At 36.3% G+C, this 17583-nt stretch overlaps 1 protein-coding gene and 1 long non-coding RNA gene across 2 annotated transcripts; one reads left to right on the forward strand and one right to left on the reverse strand.

Moving 5' to 3' along the window:
- Positions 1-9000: 9000 nt before the first annotated feature.
- Positions 9001-10824, reverse strand: LOC113715886 (protein FAR1-RELATED SEQUENCE 5-like). Its single transcript, XM_027240190.2, has one exon. The coding sequence runs from the start codon at positions 10822-10824 to the stop codon at positions 9001-9003; it is 1824 nt and encodes a 607-aa protein (XP_027095991.2).
- A 2400-nt stretch (positions 10825-13224) lies between these two features.
- Positions 13225-17433, forward strand: LOC113716309 (uncharacterized). The gene is made up of 4 exons (XR_003454115.2): positions 13225-13476; positions 14945-15021; positions 15478-15561; positions 17191-17433. It is a non-coding gene; the product is annotated as an uncharacterized lncRNA (long non-coding RNA).
- The last annotated feature ends 150 nt before the right edge of the window (positions 17434-17583 follow it).

Below are 17583 nucleotides of genomic sequence, written 5' to 3' on the forward strand. Positions count from 1 at the left end.
GCGCTCGAGATTAAAGCATATGTGCCATCCATTCAATATCCTCAAAGGTTGAAATACAAGCCAGATAAGGGTCATTACTAAAAGTTTATAGAGATGCTTAAAATGCTTCAAGTGAATGTCCCATTTGCCAAGGCCCTTGCAAATATGCCGACTTATGCCAAATTCCTAAATGAAACTGCGTCTAATAAGCAAAAGTTAGAGGAATTTGCTATAGTTTCCCTGATCGAGGAATGTATTGCCATGCTACAAAATCGTCTTCCTATAAAATTAAGAGATTCATGGAATTTTATAGCACTATGTTCTTTTGAAAATATTTTTGTTGATAGGTGCTCATGTGACTTTGGGTCTAGTATTAATTTGATGCCTTTATCATTTTTAGGAAATCAAGATTTACCGAGCTTGCTCCTGCGATGGTGGTGCTACAACTTGCAGAACATTGGCGAGATATTTAGTGGGAGTGGAAGAAGATATGCTCATTCAAATCAGCAAATTTTATTGTCCTACTAATTTTCCAGTTCTTGAAATGGAAGAAGATATTAGCATGCATATTATTTTAGGTGAAGAAGCCCCCCCTTCAGTACCTAATATTTTTTCATCAATAAAATAACAGGGCTGGCTGCCCACCCCCGTGTACGGGGTTTTGCCAAAAAAAAAAAATCTCCGGAAGGGCTATTATTGATGTTTTGAAGGAAAGCTTACACTAAGGGTAGGTGAAGATAACAGGAGTTTAATGTTTTTAAAACGCTTAAATGTCTTTCTACTGATGTGATAGGGTATTTTACTATATTATAAATTTTAAAACCTTATTACCCTGTTTTCGCAAGTGCATAATTTGTTTATTGAGTATAGGGATAATAGGTATCGATCCCACAAGAACTTAGAATTTGGCAATCACTTTAGTTTAATCATTTGTTTTATTATCTAGACAATCAAAGTTTAGGTAAAAACAAAGAAAATTAATTAGGCAGTAAAACCAACCGTGGAAGATGTTAGTTTAGGCGGTACAACGAACCATGAAAGTTAGAAGTTAGTTAGGCGGTACAATCGGCCATATAGCAAAAGCAACAAATATAAAACTAGTCATTAGGTGGTAAAACCAACTATCTAAGCGGTAACATGCAAGAAAGTAAATAAAAGTAAAAACAAGTTAGATTAGAATTTCTTAAAAATCAAATGAGAGGATCCTAGGAATTAGAATCAATTATTATGTTAAGATTAGAAGTTAGTTAAGGCAATTATGCTTATACTTCCATGAATTGTCAAGGAATAACTTCCAAATGTATGTCTTTACTTTCACCAATGGACATTTAAGATCAATCCTCTAGAAATTGTTTTCGTTAATTCCTTTAACTCTTTGAACCATCTTTCATCTATGTTTATAGAGAAAAGATAAAAAACAAGTTAAATAAGAATGTTTTGGTGTTTAACATGTGACTAATTCCTGTAGGTGCACCTCGCGGATCCCTAAGATAAAGCTGCAACTTGCATGTATTTCACACTGTATTTTGGACCATTTTTTCTAATAAAATCCCGTTGGAATCAGCTAAATATGAGTTGGAAAAGTGAAAAATAACTTTATTACCACATTATGGGCATATTTTCTCATCCAAAAATATTTATAAATACCCTTTGTATCATCACATTCACTTGTAGCATCTTTTAGAGCATCTTTAGCACCCACGACAAGAAAATAGGTCTTCAGTGATGGGATACGGGGCAGGAGCGGTCCTCAGACGACCGCTCCTGAACGGTCTCCTCACAGAAAGAAAGGTAAGGTCAGAAATAAACCACGTCAAAAGGCTTCAGTTTGGCCCAAAACGACGTCGTTTTATTAAGTGAGACAGTAAAAAAAATGGTTATGCTCTGCTGACCGTAACGGCAAGAAACGGAACGTTATGACCACTAGTAAGCAAAGTCCCGCCCAAACCGAAAGGTTGAAAATGAAAAGCCGCACTTAGACTCCCACTCAAACCAGACGAAGCAGTTGCATGCGAAAAGCCACGAAGGGAGAAATAAGAGGGGAAAATACGAGATTGGCAACACTCTCCGGCGTGACATTGCGAAAAGCTGTGGAAGTGCAACATTGGATACTGAAAAAATAGCAAGGAGAAGCAAGAAGTGGTGGAGTGGTGGACAAATTTCTGGTGATTCGGATTTATTATAAGAAGAAGAAAGGTGAACCCAAGGTTGAAGAGCGGGAAGATCGTAGGCGCGGGAGTAGTGAACGACCGAAAATCAGTCAGGTATTCAAATTTTTTTGAGGCCTACGATGATGCAGTAACATGTGTGATTTGACATGCTTGTTGAAGGACCTTACTTGTGGATGTTGTTGGCGTACAGTAGGATGATCGCTTAGAGGGATATCACGTGAGCACAATTTTGTGTATAGTAATGAGTAAGTGCAGCATGATAGGAGTATTATGAGTTAGTGTTTGAGCATGACAGAGTGAGAGTGGGAAAGAAGGGGAAATCGTGCGGCACAACTGCTTGAGAAAATGTGTGCATGGGTTCGATAGTTAGTATTGAAAAAATGGATGCAGATTATAATTGAAAAAATGTTATCATGAAATTGGGATGGCGTTTTTGGGTCTTGAATGGTGTAAGTTTATTGTATTAGTTCGTGTGCACGAACACAGTGTTGGATAATTGTTACATGTTGTGGTTGAACAGGTACATAGAAATAATAGAGTTCAAATGTTTTGTACTGAGTTGTGCGTCTCATACTTGCTAATGAAAATGTTATTTTGAAATTGAGATGTCGTATTTGGGTCTTGAATGGTGTAAGTTTATTGTATTAGTTCGTGTGCACGAACACAGTGTTGGATAATTGTTACATGTTGTGGTTGGATAGGTACATAGAAATAATAGAGTTCAAATGTTTTGTACTGAGTTGTGCGTCTCATACTTGCTAATGAAAATGTTATTTTGAAATTGAGATGTCGTATTTGTGTCTTGATTGGTGTAAGTTTATTGTATTAGGGCGTGTGCATTAACACAGTGTTGGATAATTGTTACATGTTGTGGTTTAACAGGTACAGAGAAATAACAGAGTTTTAATGTTTTGTACTCAGTTGTGCTTCTCATATTTTCTTTTACATTGATGTTACAGGTTATTGGTTTACTTGCATAAAGAGAGACAAGTTTCTAGGTTGGAAGTGAATGAGTATGAGAGTAGGTTATAAGTTGGCAATGTGAGACAGACGGAATAACAAATCATGAGGTTTAGCATAGTTAGTATGGAATAATGGTTAAGAATCTTACTAGTTATTGTAGGTGCACATCATGTTGGATAGTCATTACACGCAGTCATTTAATAGTGACACTAGGAGAAGTGCACTGTAAAATTGGATGAACAATGACGTAAAATTGTTTAACGGGTTTGTTGCTTCATTCATATTGTTAAAGAGGGTGATAAATAAAGGAGAATGTGATTGAATTGAACTTGATAGGCAGGGGAATAGATTATGAAATGACTAAATGAGGGATAATTAACCAGAAAATTTGGTATTGAGACAAACAAATTGTGAAAAGGAAGATTACTTGTACAATAATTGTTGTGGTTGGACATCATCTTTGATAGTTGTTACACGTAATAGATCAAAACTTACAATAATAGAACTGGTCTATAGAATTTCATGAAGATACTATAAATTTGGATGACCCCTTATTCTACTGTATTGGTATTGTACTGTAGCATAATAAATAGAAGAAGAAATTGATGGATGAAGTACAATTGATAGGTAGAACAACAAATTATGTAGATTAGTGGCAGTTGGAATAAATAACAAACTGTGAAGAATGAGTTACTGAGTGTGAGAAAAAATGTTACAGGTTGTACTATAACTAGCGTGACTAATATTTGATGCTCATATATTATGTTTAGCAGTACTTCATGATATGTTATGACTGTGGCTGGAAAAAAAATTTTGGAATTGAAGTGCAATATGTTTGTTAAAAACATTAGTTTACAATGGCAAGAACGCGAGCAGGAAGCACACTTTAGGAAGCAGACAGAGAAGAACTCGCCGAAACAAGTGGTGGTACAGAACACGGTGCAGCACCCACTTCATCGAATAGGTAAGTGGCCAGTGCTTGCGTAAGGTCTTGGCAGGTTAGACTTGGCATCATTATTCAGCATTACAATGTTGACTGTTCAGGGGCAGGATGGGAAGGAAAAGAAGCAGTAAAAGGAATGATCGTTTAGGTGGGGAGGAAGAACTGATTACAGCGGGAACAAGCGAGGTCGCAGAACCAGTCCCACCATTGAATCCATGGATGAAGTTCAGGTAAGATTATTGAATATGAGGGAAAAATAATGGTACTAAATAGCACATATAACTTTGGAGTTTTGAATGTGGACAGGAAAGAGTATCAATACACGGTTTCGACGAAGGGTGTTAAGCTGACCGAGATATGCTGTCCTAGCAAAATAAACTGAAGAATCATTGAACTGATGGGGTGCCTAAGGGAAAAATAGTGAAACGAGCAATTATTTTGTGTTTAGTCTAACGTGTTTTTTGATTTTATTTATTCAATGCAGTACAATGACATTGCCCGGGCAGCATATAATAAGTTGAGTGAGGAAGAAATGAGGAAGCGAAAGGAGGAATATTTGAAAGAGAAAGAAGAGTATGAGAAAGAAATGAAACGTCTAGGAAAGCCGATATTGCGAAAAGCACGGGTTCAAATCAAGGTAAATACACGGCATGATTCATCAAACATTTAATGAAACTTATATTAGTCTAATGCATATATCTAAAAAATGGTGTAGAATCAGAAGTACACTATCCGATGCTCGCCAAAGCAGATGTCAAGTTTAGTTTCACGAATCGATGAAACTAAGAAGCAGCAGATTAGAGACATAGGATTTGGAGGGCTGCTAGACATACAGTGTCACTGGATTCCTAGTGGCATAGCTACCTGACTTGTTGACAACTTTAATCCGACATTGAGCAGTTTAAATGTACATGGAGATGGTGTGCTACCTTTAACGTCAAAGGATATCAGTTTAATCCTGGGGATCCCGAACGAAGGTCCCGTTCCAGTTGAAGACACCGATACAACCGAGGTTGAGGGAACTGGACCAAGTCGTAGGACATACAAATGGAATGAGCTCCCAAATGAGTTGGTAGCCATGAATGCAGGGGAAGAATTCTTAAGACTATTCATGGCATTTTCTTGTGGATGTCTACTGGCTCCAACCACTAGAGCCGAGCACAAAATAAAGGTTTGGAACTGTACGCAATTGGTTGATAGGGTAGCCAGATTGAACTGGGCTGAGTATGTGAGGATCGTACTATGCAATAAGGTGCTAGAGGTGCAAAAGAAAAGTGAAAAGCAGCACCAATACGTTGGCGGTTGTATCTTCGTTCTGCTGGTAAGATTAGATAGTTGTAGTCATGACGAAAATATGCTCTAATTGTTACACAGTGCACCAGAGAGTCAATTAGTTTTGCGTGCCTTCATAACTACTGTCTGTATTTCCACATTTTATCAAATTCAGTGCGATGGATTGATTAGATTATGCTCAAATGAATGCGTCTACGATGATGTTTTAACAGTGTGGTCAAGTTTATCTACAGTTGAATTAATTACTGTATTGTATTGCAGATTCATTATCTTGATCGGGTACAAATACTGAAGCATAAAGTGTCGAGGACTACTCCGCGAGCTAAGGCATGGACAGATGCTCTGATCTCTGAAAGGGATGCACTTGAGATTAAAAATCTTGGAGCTTATGGAAAAGAAAAATTGGTAAAATGTTATATATTATTGATCTCATTTCATATAAAAGGTAGTGGTCTATGTATTGCGTGGCTTTTCTATTGAAATGGTTGGTTTAATTTGTTGTTAAAGATTGGACAATATGATCCGGAAGATAATGAATATGATGGGCAGAGTACTGAACTACCCCCTGATTTGGTAGGAATGCTGATGAACAGCGGGCACGCCGATATCGGTGTAAGTGGGTCTGTTCCATGATTTAATAAAATTTGTTGTTTGATTAGACGTAATTACTGCATATTGTAAGCAACGTTATTGGTTATTGATAGGCCTATCAACTTCATTCATGTTGTAGTATCATGTTAATATGTGATACCAATCCCAATATTACATCCCTGTCTAGAGAGTTGTTAAAAATTAAGTCACATGAATGGAAATACAGAAATATAGTGATCTCTTGGCCAATCATGTTATAAATGTATGAAGTTTCAATGATCCCAGGTAACCATTTTATTTTTTAGTATATAAGTTACAGTTATAGAACCTATGGCCGCAATTCAAATGTTAAATTAAGAACCTTTGCGTAAATGTACTATTGTATATGCCTGTATTGTATGAAATTGTTGAGAGCATGTGGCTCATTTATGGATTGATAATTTCATCATCTAACTGCAGGCTGAGCTAAATGAGCTGTATAACATTGCTGTTAGTAGCCAACGAAGGATATTGAAGATTGCAGAAATCCTCTCCTCTCAGCCGAGAGCAAAAGCTTCCACCTCTGGGACTGAAGCATTGGACAAAGGAAAAAAACCTGTACAGGAGGACTATACAATGCACAAGAGTCCTGATACCGAAGAAGAGTCGGAATTTCAATCTGCCGAATAAGGGGCAGACGACGAGGATGATGATGCTGAAGAAATTGATGCGGAAGGGTCTGATGAAGACGAGCATAATGCAGCGCAGGCCGAGAAAGACGATGCCAATACGAGGACAAATATTGAAGGTATCCAAGATCCAGAGCTGAATGAAGATGTAATGGACGTGGAGAATCCAATTCCTACCTCATCAGTCGTACCCGATAACATCAGTCGCGGATTGGAACAAGGGACCACCATGACAACAACTGCGCAAGGAAGCATTATACAGCTTCAACAGCAAGAGCAGGAGCAATACGGTCAAACGTCATAGAACCTGCCGAAGAGGGTCAATGTACGGTGCAACCACCTTTGCACGCCAGTGCATCGACGTCACATCTGCTTGAGCAAGAAATGCCACGAAAGTTGCGATCATATGGTCGAAAGCGGAAAGGTTGGTATACTTTTATTATTCATAAGGTTGTAATTCATGTAGTATGACTGTAACATCTATTATCATATACGGTAACTGTGTTTATACCATCATGATGCTACGTACATGGGTCTGAACTCTGGCTTGTCATCATCGAAAACTTGTTAAGCATACTGTCATACCCTGTCCGATATGAAACACATATGAAGTTGATGTAACAAACGTAATTAGGCATATTATGAAAGTATGACTTTATTCATGTTAAGAAATTAGTGTGTTTCGAAAAATGTTAGTTACATTGCATTGGAAAAATGTTACAAAATAGTTATTGAAAAGTTACAGTGTGTTTAAAAATTGTTACCAAAAAATGTGGAAACTTATAGATTAAAAATTAGTATGTTTGAAGAATGTTTACAGTGTGCTTGAAGTTTGTCACGAAATAGTAACCTGAAAGTTACAATTTGCTCTATTGAATACACAACTCCATATTCGCGGATCGTTAGTCACGGAATTTATTTTACATTATTGTACAATAGTTACCGAAAAGCTATTTCATAATTAATGCAGGTGGTGTAATTGAAGAATTTTAGTTACGAAGTGTTTGTAACTTGTTACATGAGTGATTATTTAGACGAAAGTTGAATGTTATTGGAGACTGTTAGTCATTATAATTAATAGATAAGTTACAGTTTCCAAAATTCAAACATAACTCCATATTAAATGATTGCTGTTTAAATGTGTGTTTGTAGGTTGATACTCACTTATTTATTGGTCAAAGTGCATTTGAAAACTCTTAGAAACAGTTAGTTTAGCATACTGTTATGGTGTGATTGAAGTCTGTTACAAATTAGTTATTGAGAAGTTAGTGTGTTTGAAAATTTATCACAACTGTTTGAAAAGTGTTAGTTACAGTGTGTTTGAAGAGTTGTACAAATAGTTCTTAGGACAGTTACATTGCATTTGAAAAATAATCAATTGGTGTTTGATGATTGCTAATTGCATTGTGTCTGAAGAATGAAGCAAAATACCTTATAATTTGTTAGACGACAACAAATGAATGTCATATGAAATGCATGTTATTTGTCTTTTGTAGGAGGCCTTGACGTTGAGGTGAAGCACAAGTCTACACGTGCAACAAAGAAGAGCACTGTTCTGCGGTCAGCAGAGTTCATTCTACCAGCACCTGTGACAGTTAGCCTATACGAAAAAAATGTGGCTGCATGTGCATGGGATCCGGACCAAAATCCCAAGTAAGATTCTTGACAAAACTATTAATTCTATCTTGTGATCCATTCACTACAATAAGTACGCGTGTGGTTCATAAGAAGATGGCATAGAAAAACAGATTGAATATGGATGAGATTGGAGTTCATATACATTAGTCAGATTTTCGTGTTTTGGAGTAGGAGTAATAATTATTAGTAAATCGTTTAATTGTGTCTTGGATGTGATAGGGACATACTTGTTCAAATGTATCAATTTTCGCTGACTCGGCTTGACTTGAAGACAATGGAAAATGGCATGCATATGTCTAATCGGGTCAGTAGTTCATTACTTTTAGTAAAAAAGTTTGATTATGTATCTATTGATTGGAATAGTCATACGTAAACTCACCCAAGCAACACTCAATTATATGTTTTGATCACCATTTGTCATTGATTAGGTGATTGATATGTTTGCCCGTCTCATGAATTGGGGTGGAAGAACTGCCAAAATTAGGAAGATTGAACGCTACATCGTAGAACCTGTTGCAGTGGTGAGTTTGAAATTTGGACTGCATCCTACAGTTGTGTTAAAGATGCTCATCATCATATCTGAATTGGTATTTTTTTGATTCACAATTTCAATTTTATCCCGTTCCTCCATATTCAAATTTTTTTGATTTTGCAAAGGTTGTTCTTCACTTTCTGAGAGGAGGAGCTCAACTCTCTTTGTCAAATCGGATATGATAGTGATTGCTACTTTGCTGGTGTCCTCCGACATTGCTGCTCAAGTTGCGACCTTAATCATGGCTGGAGCGAGCTCCCGATAACGAGTTGAAATCATTATTTTAGGATCAGCCACAACTTCCCGTCTTCGCCGATCAAAACAGTCTCCAGCCCGAGCTCTTTTTGTCCATCGCCTCTTAATGTATTCAAGAAGAATTATTTTTATGCCCACAGTATCAAACACCTTCAACGCGTGCCCACATAAAATGCCTTCATTCTCGTATTTTTTGCAACTACAACGTACATTTAGATCATTCCGATTGAATACCACTATTCTTTCAAGTCCTCCATCATACCTCATGACCGCAAACTCCACAATCATCGCTGCATCTTGCTGTCTCAATATAACCATAGCTGTTGACTCGCCATATTCATTTTGGAATACAACAAATACGGTTGGTGAATACGTATCTGATGCATGCACAAGCATAGGTGTTTGCCTTAACCCGACCATGGGGAGCTTGTGCCTCATTTCATATTCTGCGATCAGTTCATTATGTCTCTTTTCATCAACCACCCGATTGAAATGTCTAAAGAACTGCACAAGGTCATGATCCAGTTTCAAATGATTTTTAATTGCTGCATTTAGGCTTTCGCTAAGTTGGGTGCTTCGCATTCCCGCGGTCCATCTTTCTTTCATCATGCACCTTGCCCATTTATTACGAATTCTATACAACCCGGAGAGCCATTCATTATTTTCAAGATTGTGTTTCTTCACCATCGCCTCCCACACCCTATTGAATTGTTCCACTTCTTCAAACTCATACATGCATGCACCAAACATGTATGGAAGATCACTATTTTCCTTGTAGTGATTGCCAAAATGTTTCATAAAATTACGCCTTATGTGAAACGTACATAGACCGTGAAATGTTTCAGGCATAACAACTGAAAGAGCGGCTGTCATGGCATGATCTTGGTCGGTTAGTATGGTACTTGGACGCTTTCCGCACATTGCTTCTAGAAATGTACCAAACACCCATTTGAAAGAATCTATAGTCTCATCATACATAAGGGCAGCACTGAATATCACAATTTGCCTATGTTGGTTAAAACCCACAAACACTCCAAGTGGCCGGTATTCTTTATTTGTTTTGTAGGTTGTGTCGAATGTGACTACATCTCCAAAAAATTTGTAGTCAATTAACATTCCTGCATCAGCCCAAAAGATATTCGTTATCTGCTCTTCACAGCCCAGCTGTACGGCATGAAAAAACGATGGATTCTCGAGTGTTTGCTCTTGAAAATAATTCAGCATGCTACCTGCTTCTCCATATTTCAAACTCCTTTCTCGTCGAGTACGAAGATATCGTTTCAGGTCTTCCCGAGTATATCCCACATTTCCCATCCCACCTGCCTCCTTTCCCATAAGCTCATGACTCTGTTTCAATGAAAGCCCAGCGTCCTCGCTTATTTCAGCTTGGAATCCTTGAGTCTCGCTCACTTTTCTTTGTGATGGCATCATGTGCGCACATTGAGCAATGTGCAACTCATGGTTATGCTCTAAGACAAGGTCATGCACACGGTACTTCATTGTTCCTCTAAACAACACGATAACCATTTTAGCTCCACACCCTGTTTTCGTCGGCGCTCGTGTCCTCTTTGGCATCACATCACCTTCGTACTTGCGCTTTACACCTTCCTTGCAGCAACTATATCTCCTAGACGTGGTCACGCCGTCTTTGTCTTTATTCAGATAGTCTTTACGTACACTAAAACCCATTTTAAAGGCATATTTGTTGTAAAACTGGTACGCATCCTCTTCGCTGTTGAACTCCATTCCTAACTCAGGGGTCCCATCTTCTGCCAATTTGCTGCAATCCATTACTTCTGATCCTGCCAATTATGCATCAAACACCCTAATTTGCAACACTTCATGAATAGTATGTACATAAACGACAACATATATGTATATTACCATTCATAATGTGTTATGAATCATACATTACTCGTATACCAAATTCTATTATTACGCTATCAATATGATTAATGATTCACATCACCTTACTTTTACTCTAAGACAATCTGTGTACAAATACAACTCCATGTACACTAACTTATACGGATTGTAATGTATTGGTCACACGATATAAGTCTATTTTAACTGTATGTACATCCACGCTGGTCATTATATTTTGATTCTAGATTCTTTAGCTCATTGGACCTTATGTCATTCGTTAATGACAACCGCATAAAATAGACTAAATAGTCTTTGTGTTTATTTAAATAGTCTTTGCGTACACTAAATCCCATTTTAAAGGCATATTTGTTGTAAAACTTGTACGCATCCTCTTCCATGTTGAACTCCATTCCTAACTCATGAGTCCCATCTTCTGCCAATTTCTCTACAATTCATTACTTCTGCTCCTACCAATTATGCATCCAACACAATAATTTACAATAGTTCATGAATAGTATGTATGTAAACGACAACATAAGTGTGTATTACCGTTTATAATATGTTATGTTACACACATTACTCGTATACCAAATTCTATTATTACTCCCATCGATATGATTAATGATTCACATCACTTTACTTTTACTCTAATACAATGGCATTATCTATGTACAAATATAACTCCATGTACACTAAGTTATACGGACTGTAATGTGTTTTCACTCCATATAAGTCTATTTTAACTATATGTACATCCACTCTGGTGATTATATTTAGGTTCTAGGTACTTTGTTTCATTGGACGTTATGTAATTCGTTACTGACAATCGCCTAAGCCAATTCCTATGCATTTTCTACTATTTCTACATTTTCAGGGCCAAACAAGCATTTTTGACTCATTCTAATACATTTCTTACATCATGTAATTTACTTACAAAACCAGGTACATCTATTTATTATTCACATATATCTTTTCCTCTGCTTTTCCTAGGTCAAACTCCAGACCTCCATTTTATACACACTGCATACTCAACAGAGGGGCAAACTAAGATTGCGTGATGACCATGGACCAACTAGTGGATGCACAAAGATTGTAATAGGGTGGTTATAACCTGTAACTTATCTACAGCAACATGTACATTCATTCACTTGTTAAATAGTTCGTCACTGCAAAACTGCACGCTCTCACACACACATACAGTACACATTGACTATTCTTCTATTATCTTCATATTATGTCTTTACTGAATCTAACATTCAGAAAAGTTGCTGGTATAAGATTCACAAAGTTGTTGATATGGTTGAATCACGTTACCTTGGCCCGTTGAGAGCTTTTTGTTTCACCGAATGCCCTTATGCACAGTTGCTTCTGCTATTAAGTTGCACAAAAAATGGTGGGCAACGTCAGATAATGAATTTCCTCTTTAATTCGCTTCTACCTTGCCGGCTGTCTTGCCCGCATTGCTCATACAATTTCTGAAGACATCGTTGGCCTTCTTTTACAGCATTCTAACTGTTTGCCTTCTTCCTTCTTCTTCTGATGCCATAACCCAACTCTCTCCACCTAATTTCACGTCAGCCAAGCAACAATGACATACCCAGCTTGCTTTCTTCTCTCGGTTTTGGTTTGTGCGGCTAATTGAAATTTTGAACTTCATTTTCAAAATTTCAATTCTTCCGTTTAGAGAAAACGGAGTCCGTCAATCTTATTTTTTTCCTTTCGTCAAACGGTGACGTTTTTTTCCTTCAAAACAACCAGTTGACGTGGCTTATTTTGCTCCATTCCTGGAAGCTTGTGAGGGGACCGTTCAGGAGCGGTCCTTCCCGTATCCTCAGTGATGACAGAAAGTCATCAAAGAAGGTGATACTTTACTGACGACATCCCACCTCATCACAGTTGCCTAACTGACCCAACTAGCCAGTGACGACTTCAATATGTCATCACAAGTATATTTTCGCTAACAAACTCTTGGAACGCGAGAGAAGACAATAGTGTCAATGTGCTGAAAGTCATCACTGTTGGTAGTAGTATTCAGTGACGACTTTTCTAGATTGTCAATAATATTTATCAGTGATAATTTACTGTTATCATTATAAAATGAAGTTTTTTTGTTTTTTTAATATATTTTAGTGAAATTGTATTGGCATTATAAAAAGAAAATATTTATTTTTTTGTCAAAAAAATAATGAATAATATTGTATGAGTAAAATCTATACTTGAAACAAAATTAAAATAATAAAAAAGTTTCATAAATTTTTTGTGTAGAAGTGGCGGACAAAGCAAAAGAAATTTTTGTTCAAAACAAAGAAAATGGAAGTGGCGGACAATTCGAAACATTTGGCTTTGTCTCTGGCGGACAACAGCCAAAATTTGCCTCTCACCCTCTCAGCTCACCCTCTCATGTCTCACTCTCTCTAGCTAGCTGAAACAAAACACCACAGCCAGCTACTCTCTGAATTCTCTCTAGCTACCTGAAAAAATCCATCACGGGCAGCTCACTCTCAGCTCTCTTCCCCTTTCTCGGACTCACACCACGGCCGGCCAATAGCTTCTCCAACTCTTCGATCGCAAGAAAAGGTTGGTCCTTCTCTCTCTCTCTCTCTCTCTCTCTCCCCCCTATTTCTTCCAAACTTGTTTTACAAATATTTTGCCCTACTCTTGCGTTTATTATTTTCTGGAAATTTGTGTCAAAATTCTTTCTGAATCTTTTGATTTTGGGTGCAATCACTTTTATATGGTTGTTTACATGAATAATTTGTTGATTTCCCAAATTTTAGAGTTCTACAAACCGGATTTAGTTTGGTAGGGATAACAAACTAGTCATCAGAATTTGAAAAGTATTCTAGGCTTTCTTGAGTATGCTTTGGGTTTTTACATGTAAATTAAGGTGGCCAGTTCCCATTGTAGTGGATGTATCAATTCGGATAGACACTGGCTAATCTACTGAATCCAGTTTGATTTGGTGCATTTGAGTGATTCAAAAACTGAAGTTGCTTGATTTTCTACATTTTAGCTTGAAACACTGGACTAAGCCAGGTTTAGCAGTTCAAAAATATGGTTGAATGCATCCTATATGTGAATCCTCGAAAAGTTGAATGTATCCTATATGTGAATCCTCAAAGAGTTGTGGACTTTCTTACTTTACTTTTCAAAATATTGAATCATTAACTATGTTAGTGTAGTTTCATCTTTCAAGAACAGGAATGCTGTATCTTTTTCTTTTCTCTGGCTTCTGGGACATAAGATATTAGTTGTCATTATAGACTGGCAAAATAACATGTTTCTCATGGTGATAATTTTTTAACTTTTGTTTTAAAAATGTCTCTTGGACATTCTGGCTGCCGCATTGAAAGATTCCTGGCAATATGGTGAACTGTGTAGACTACATTTGGCTGCTTAATTAGAAGCAATACTGGTCATACTGTTTGATATGAGTATTAAAGAAAAAAATTGCTCCAATTTTATGAAGATTTGTGATTTTTAAGAAGTTTATTCAAGTTTTATATAATGACCTTTTCATATTTTGGTGAGACTTTTAAAATTAAAAAAATTAGCATGTTGACTCTGCAGTTTGGAAATTGCCAATGCATTGCTTTTGTAGTTTATTTAATGTCTTAGAGTTACACTAATTTCATATCATTCTAAGTTTATTGCTAGATTTATTATAGTCAAACAGGTTATGTAATTTTGCTTTAAACAGTTAAGGTAAAATCGTGCAAATCATGCTAGTGTATTATACCAATAGGACCATGTTTGACCTGAATCTATACTAGCGAACTTAGGGTTGATAATGTTGACACAATGAACAGGTCCAATGAGACAGAACAGGTACGTAATATGATACAACAGCTGTCATACAACTTTAACAGTTCATGAACAGTTTGAAACATGAGCTTTATTGTATTTTGGAAACCAAATCACTAAATGATTTCATTGACTTTTTGAAATTGAATTTCATGATGAATGTTTAATTGTTTAGTCTTCTGTGACATTTCATTAAAAGCTTTGGATACATACTTATTAACGTTCTGCAATGTTATGGCAGTTTCTGGCTGAAAAAGGAAGAAGCCAAAGAGCTTCAAAGATGAGGAGTGCTTTATAAGTTCAGTTCCCACAAATCAGGTTAGTAAAAAAGTTCCTCCTTTCATATGAAGTTGTGTAGCTATGGAGAGATAGAATTTTCCCACAAACTAGTAGCTAGGATTGGATTAGTAGTCACAAATTCTTAATTGTGTACGCTACTGTAGCAAAGATCAGAAAGAATAGATGTTTAGAACACAGGTCATATCCAGTCAAGATTGATTAAAATCGATAGGTTAATACATTATGATTCTTCTATTCCTCGTGACACCTCAATGTACAGACTTGCACAATCTATAAGTGGCACTTATGATTATGTCTATGTTAGTTCAGAGTTATTTCATATTTTTTTTTCCTTTGTGTTTGTTTTTTGTTTTAAATTTTGGTAAGAATTCTTTATATTTTTACAAGGATTATACTTTTTCTCATTTATTACTGACTTAGAGTGCATGTACTATGTATTTTCTCCTCCAAATACTCATATCTCACTATTTGCAGCATTCAAAACACTTTCACATAAGCTTGGGATTCGCTGCAGGATCTTAGTATCATTCTAAGCTCAAGCTGCACTTTTTCTTACTGGTAAATATGTGTTATTTTTGTACATTATTTGTGAGTATGCTGCCATTATAGGACTTATAAGTGCTTGTACACTTATGTGCTTTTATGTATGGGAGATTTGTAGATGACATAAGTGACTTTGGTGAAATGTCTTTTTATTTTATTTGATTTTCATTGTTGTTATGGGAGATTTGTTACTGAAATGCTTGACTTTGGTGAAAATGTGTTTTTACTTTATTGGATTTCCATGGCTGTTGTTTGGGCAGTTTAATTTTGCATAGATAGAACTTCTGTCTTCAAAATAATATTATGGTTGTATTCTTTTTGTTAGGATAAATGGCGGCAAAAAATATGGATAAGAGCTGGATGTCAATTAAGAACTACCTAGACCCCAAATATTTAGAATGATTTTGTAGGCAAACTGTTCTTTTGGTTGGTGACCTTTAGAATGATTTTGTAGGCAAACTGTTCTTTTGGTTGGTGACCTTTAGAATGATTTTGTAGGCAAACTGTCTAAGACGTTGTATCCCGACAACATGAAGAAGTAACCTCATAAAATGATATAGGAGTTGGTTAATTACTGCATGAAACTGAATTAATGTCAAAGGTTAGAGTAAAGTCTACTTCTTGTAAAGTTTGTTATGTTTCGAATTTTCATTGTAAAAAACATAGGTATGCATGGGAATACTAGGTAAAAGTTACAGAAAATGGAAAACTTGTCTGTATCTTGCAGAATGTTAGCTTACTATTGCTAGAGAAATAAATTTGTCACCTTATGTTCTAGGATAACATGGGAATAATTTCTCCAAGTCTACTGCTTCCATTTGCCCTCCACATAGAGGAGATTTTGGGTTTCGATATAGGATCTGCTTGGGAACTTTGCAAAGTGATAACATTGTGATGTTTCAAGAGTTGCATGGATATATTATGTGGTAATTGGCTCTATTTTGGCTCATGCATCTTCACATTGTTTCTCCTTGACTGCAAAATTCATGTTTATCCAACATAGATTAGCTGTAAGTCAAAAAAAATGAGCTCAGAATAAGGTTTTGGGATCTGGTTTATGTATTAGGATTTTCTCAGTAGGCCTTTCTATTTTTTGAAGGCGCTAGATGTAATATGTGTCATATGCAATTAAGCTTGAAGGTTTTTTTTATTGTCTTTTATTCTCTAAATCTCAGTTTTGGAATTTTTGATGTTTGGCCATCTTTGGTTTAGTCAATAAGGATAATGCTTCTAGTGTGGGAGGTGTAGTTTCTGCTCACATTGAGTCATCATATATAATTAGTCTGAGAGATCTGGATATGAAGCACATAAAAGATTTTATATTTATCAATGGTAAGTGATTAGTTACTGAGATGGTATGAAAAGGATTTGATTGAGCCGAGTGTTATGTTTATGAGTTTAGACAATGAAATTCTGGGATTTTTAAGAGTTATTGAGGTCCATGATATCTTGCTATAGCTACATTTCCTTCACGTGGATCATAACCAAAGTGGCTTATGATTGTTGGACTTTTCTATCGGGGCTTGTTAAATTCTTAGCTATATTGGGTTGTTACTGTACTCCTTTCTTTGAGTCTAAGTTTGCATTTTCTTTACTATTTTGCTCATCTGCTTATATCCTACTTGTTTTGCTAATTTATTGCAGAATTGTCCATTGAATCACTATTTCTGGGTGATCATCAATTATGACTGGGCTGATGAACATTAAAGTATATGACTTTGATTGGATGACAATGGAGAGGAAAGTGGCTTTTGCTCATGCCGTGCTTCACTTTAGGACTTTTCTTGTTTTTTGGACTGAATAGATGCCACATTTGGGACAAATGCAGCTTATCAGAACATTTGGATGGTGATGTAAACTTTGAATTTGACATTTGTGTACTGAAAATGATATTTTACCATGTAATTTCTAATGTTGTAATTGGTTTTGCTTGTTTAAGTGTCTAGATTTAGTATATCTATTTATTTTATGTGAGTAATTCTAGCTCCAAAATTGTATTTATTTGTGGTTGACAAAATCAAAGATCTTTATTGACAA

Source organism: Coffea arabica, chromosome 11c (assembly GCF_036785885.1).
Source record: "Coffea arabica cultivar ET-39 chromosome 11c, Coffea Arabica ET-39 HiFi, whole genome shotgun sequence".
NCBI classification, from domain to species: domain Eukaryota; kingdom Viridiplantae; phylum Streptophyta; class Magnoliopsida; order Gentianales; family Rubiaceae; genus Coffea; species Coffea arabica.

Coding starts and splice junctions, on each gene's coding strand:
- LOC113715886 (XM_027240190.2), bottom strand. CDS start 10,824: ATGGATTGCAGCAAATTGGCAGAAGATGGGACCCCTGAGTTAGGAATG.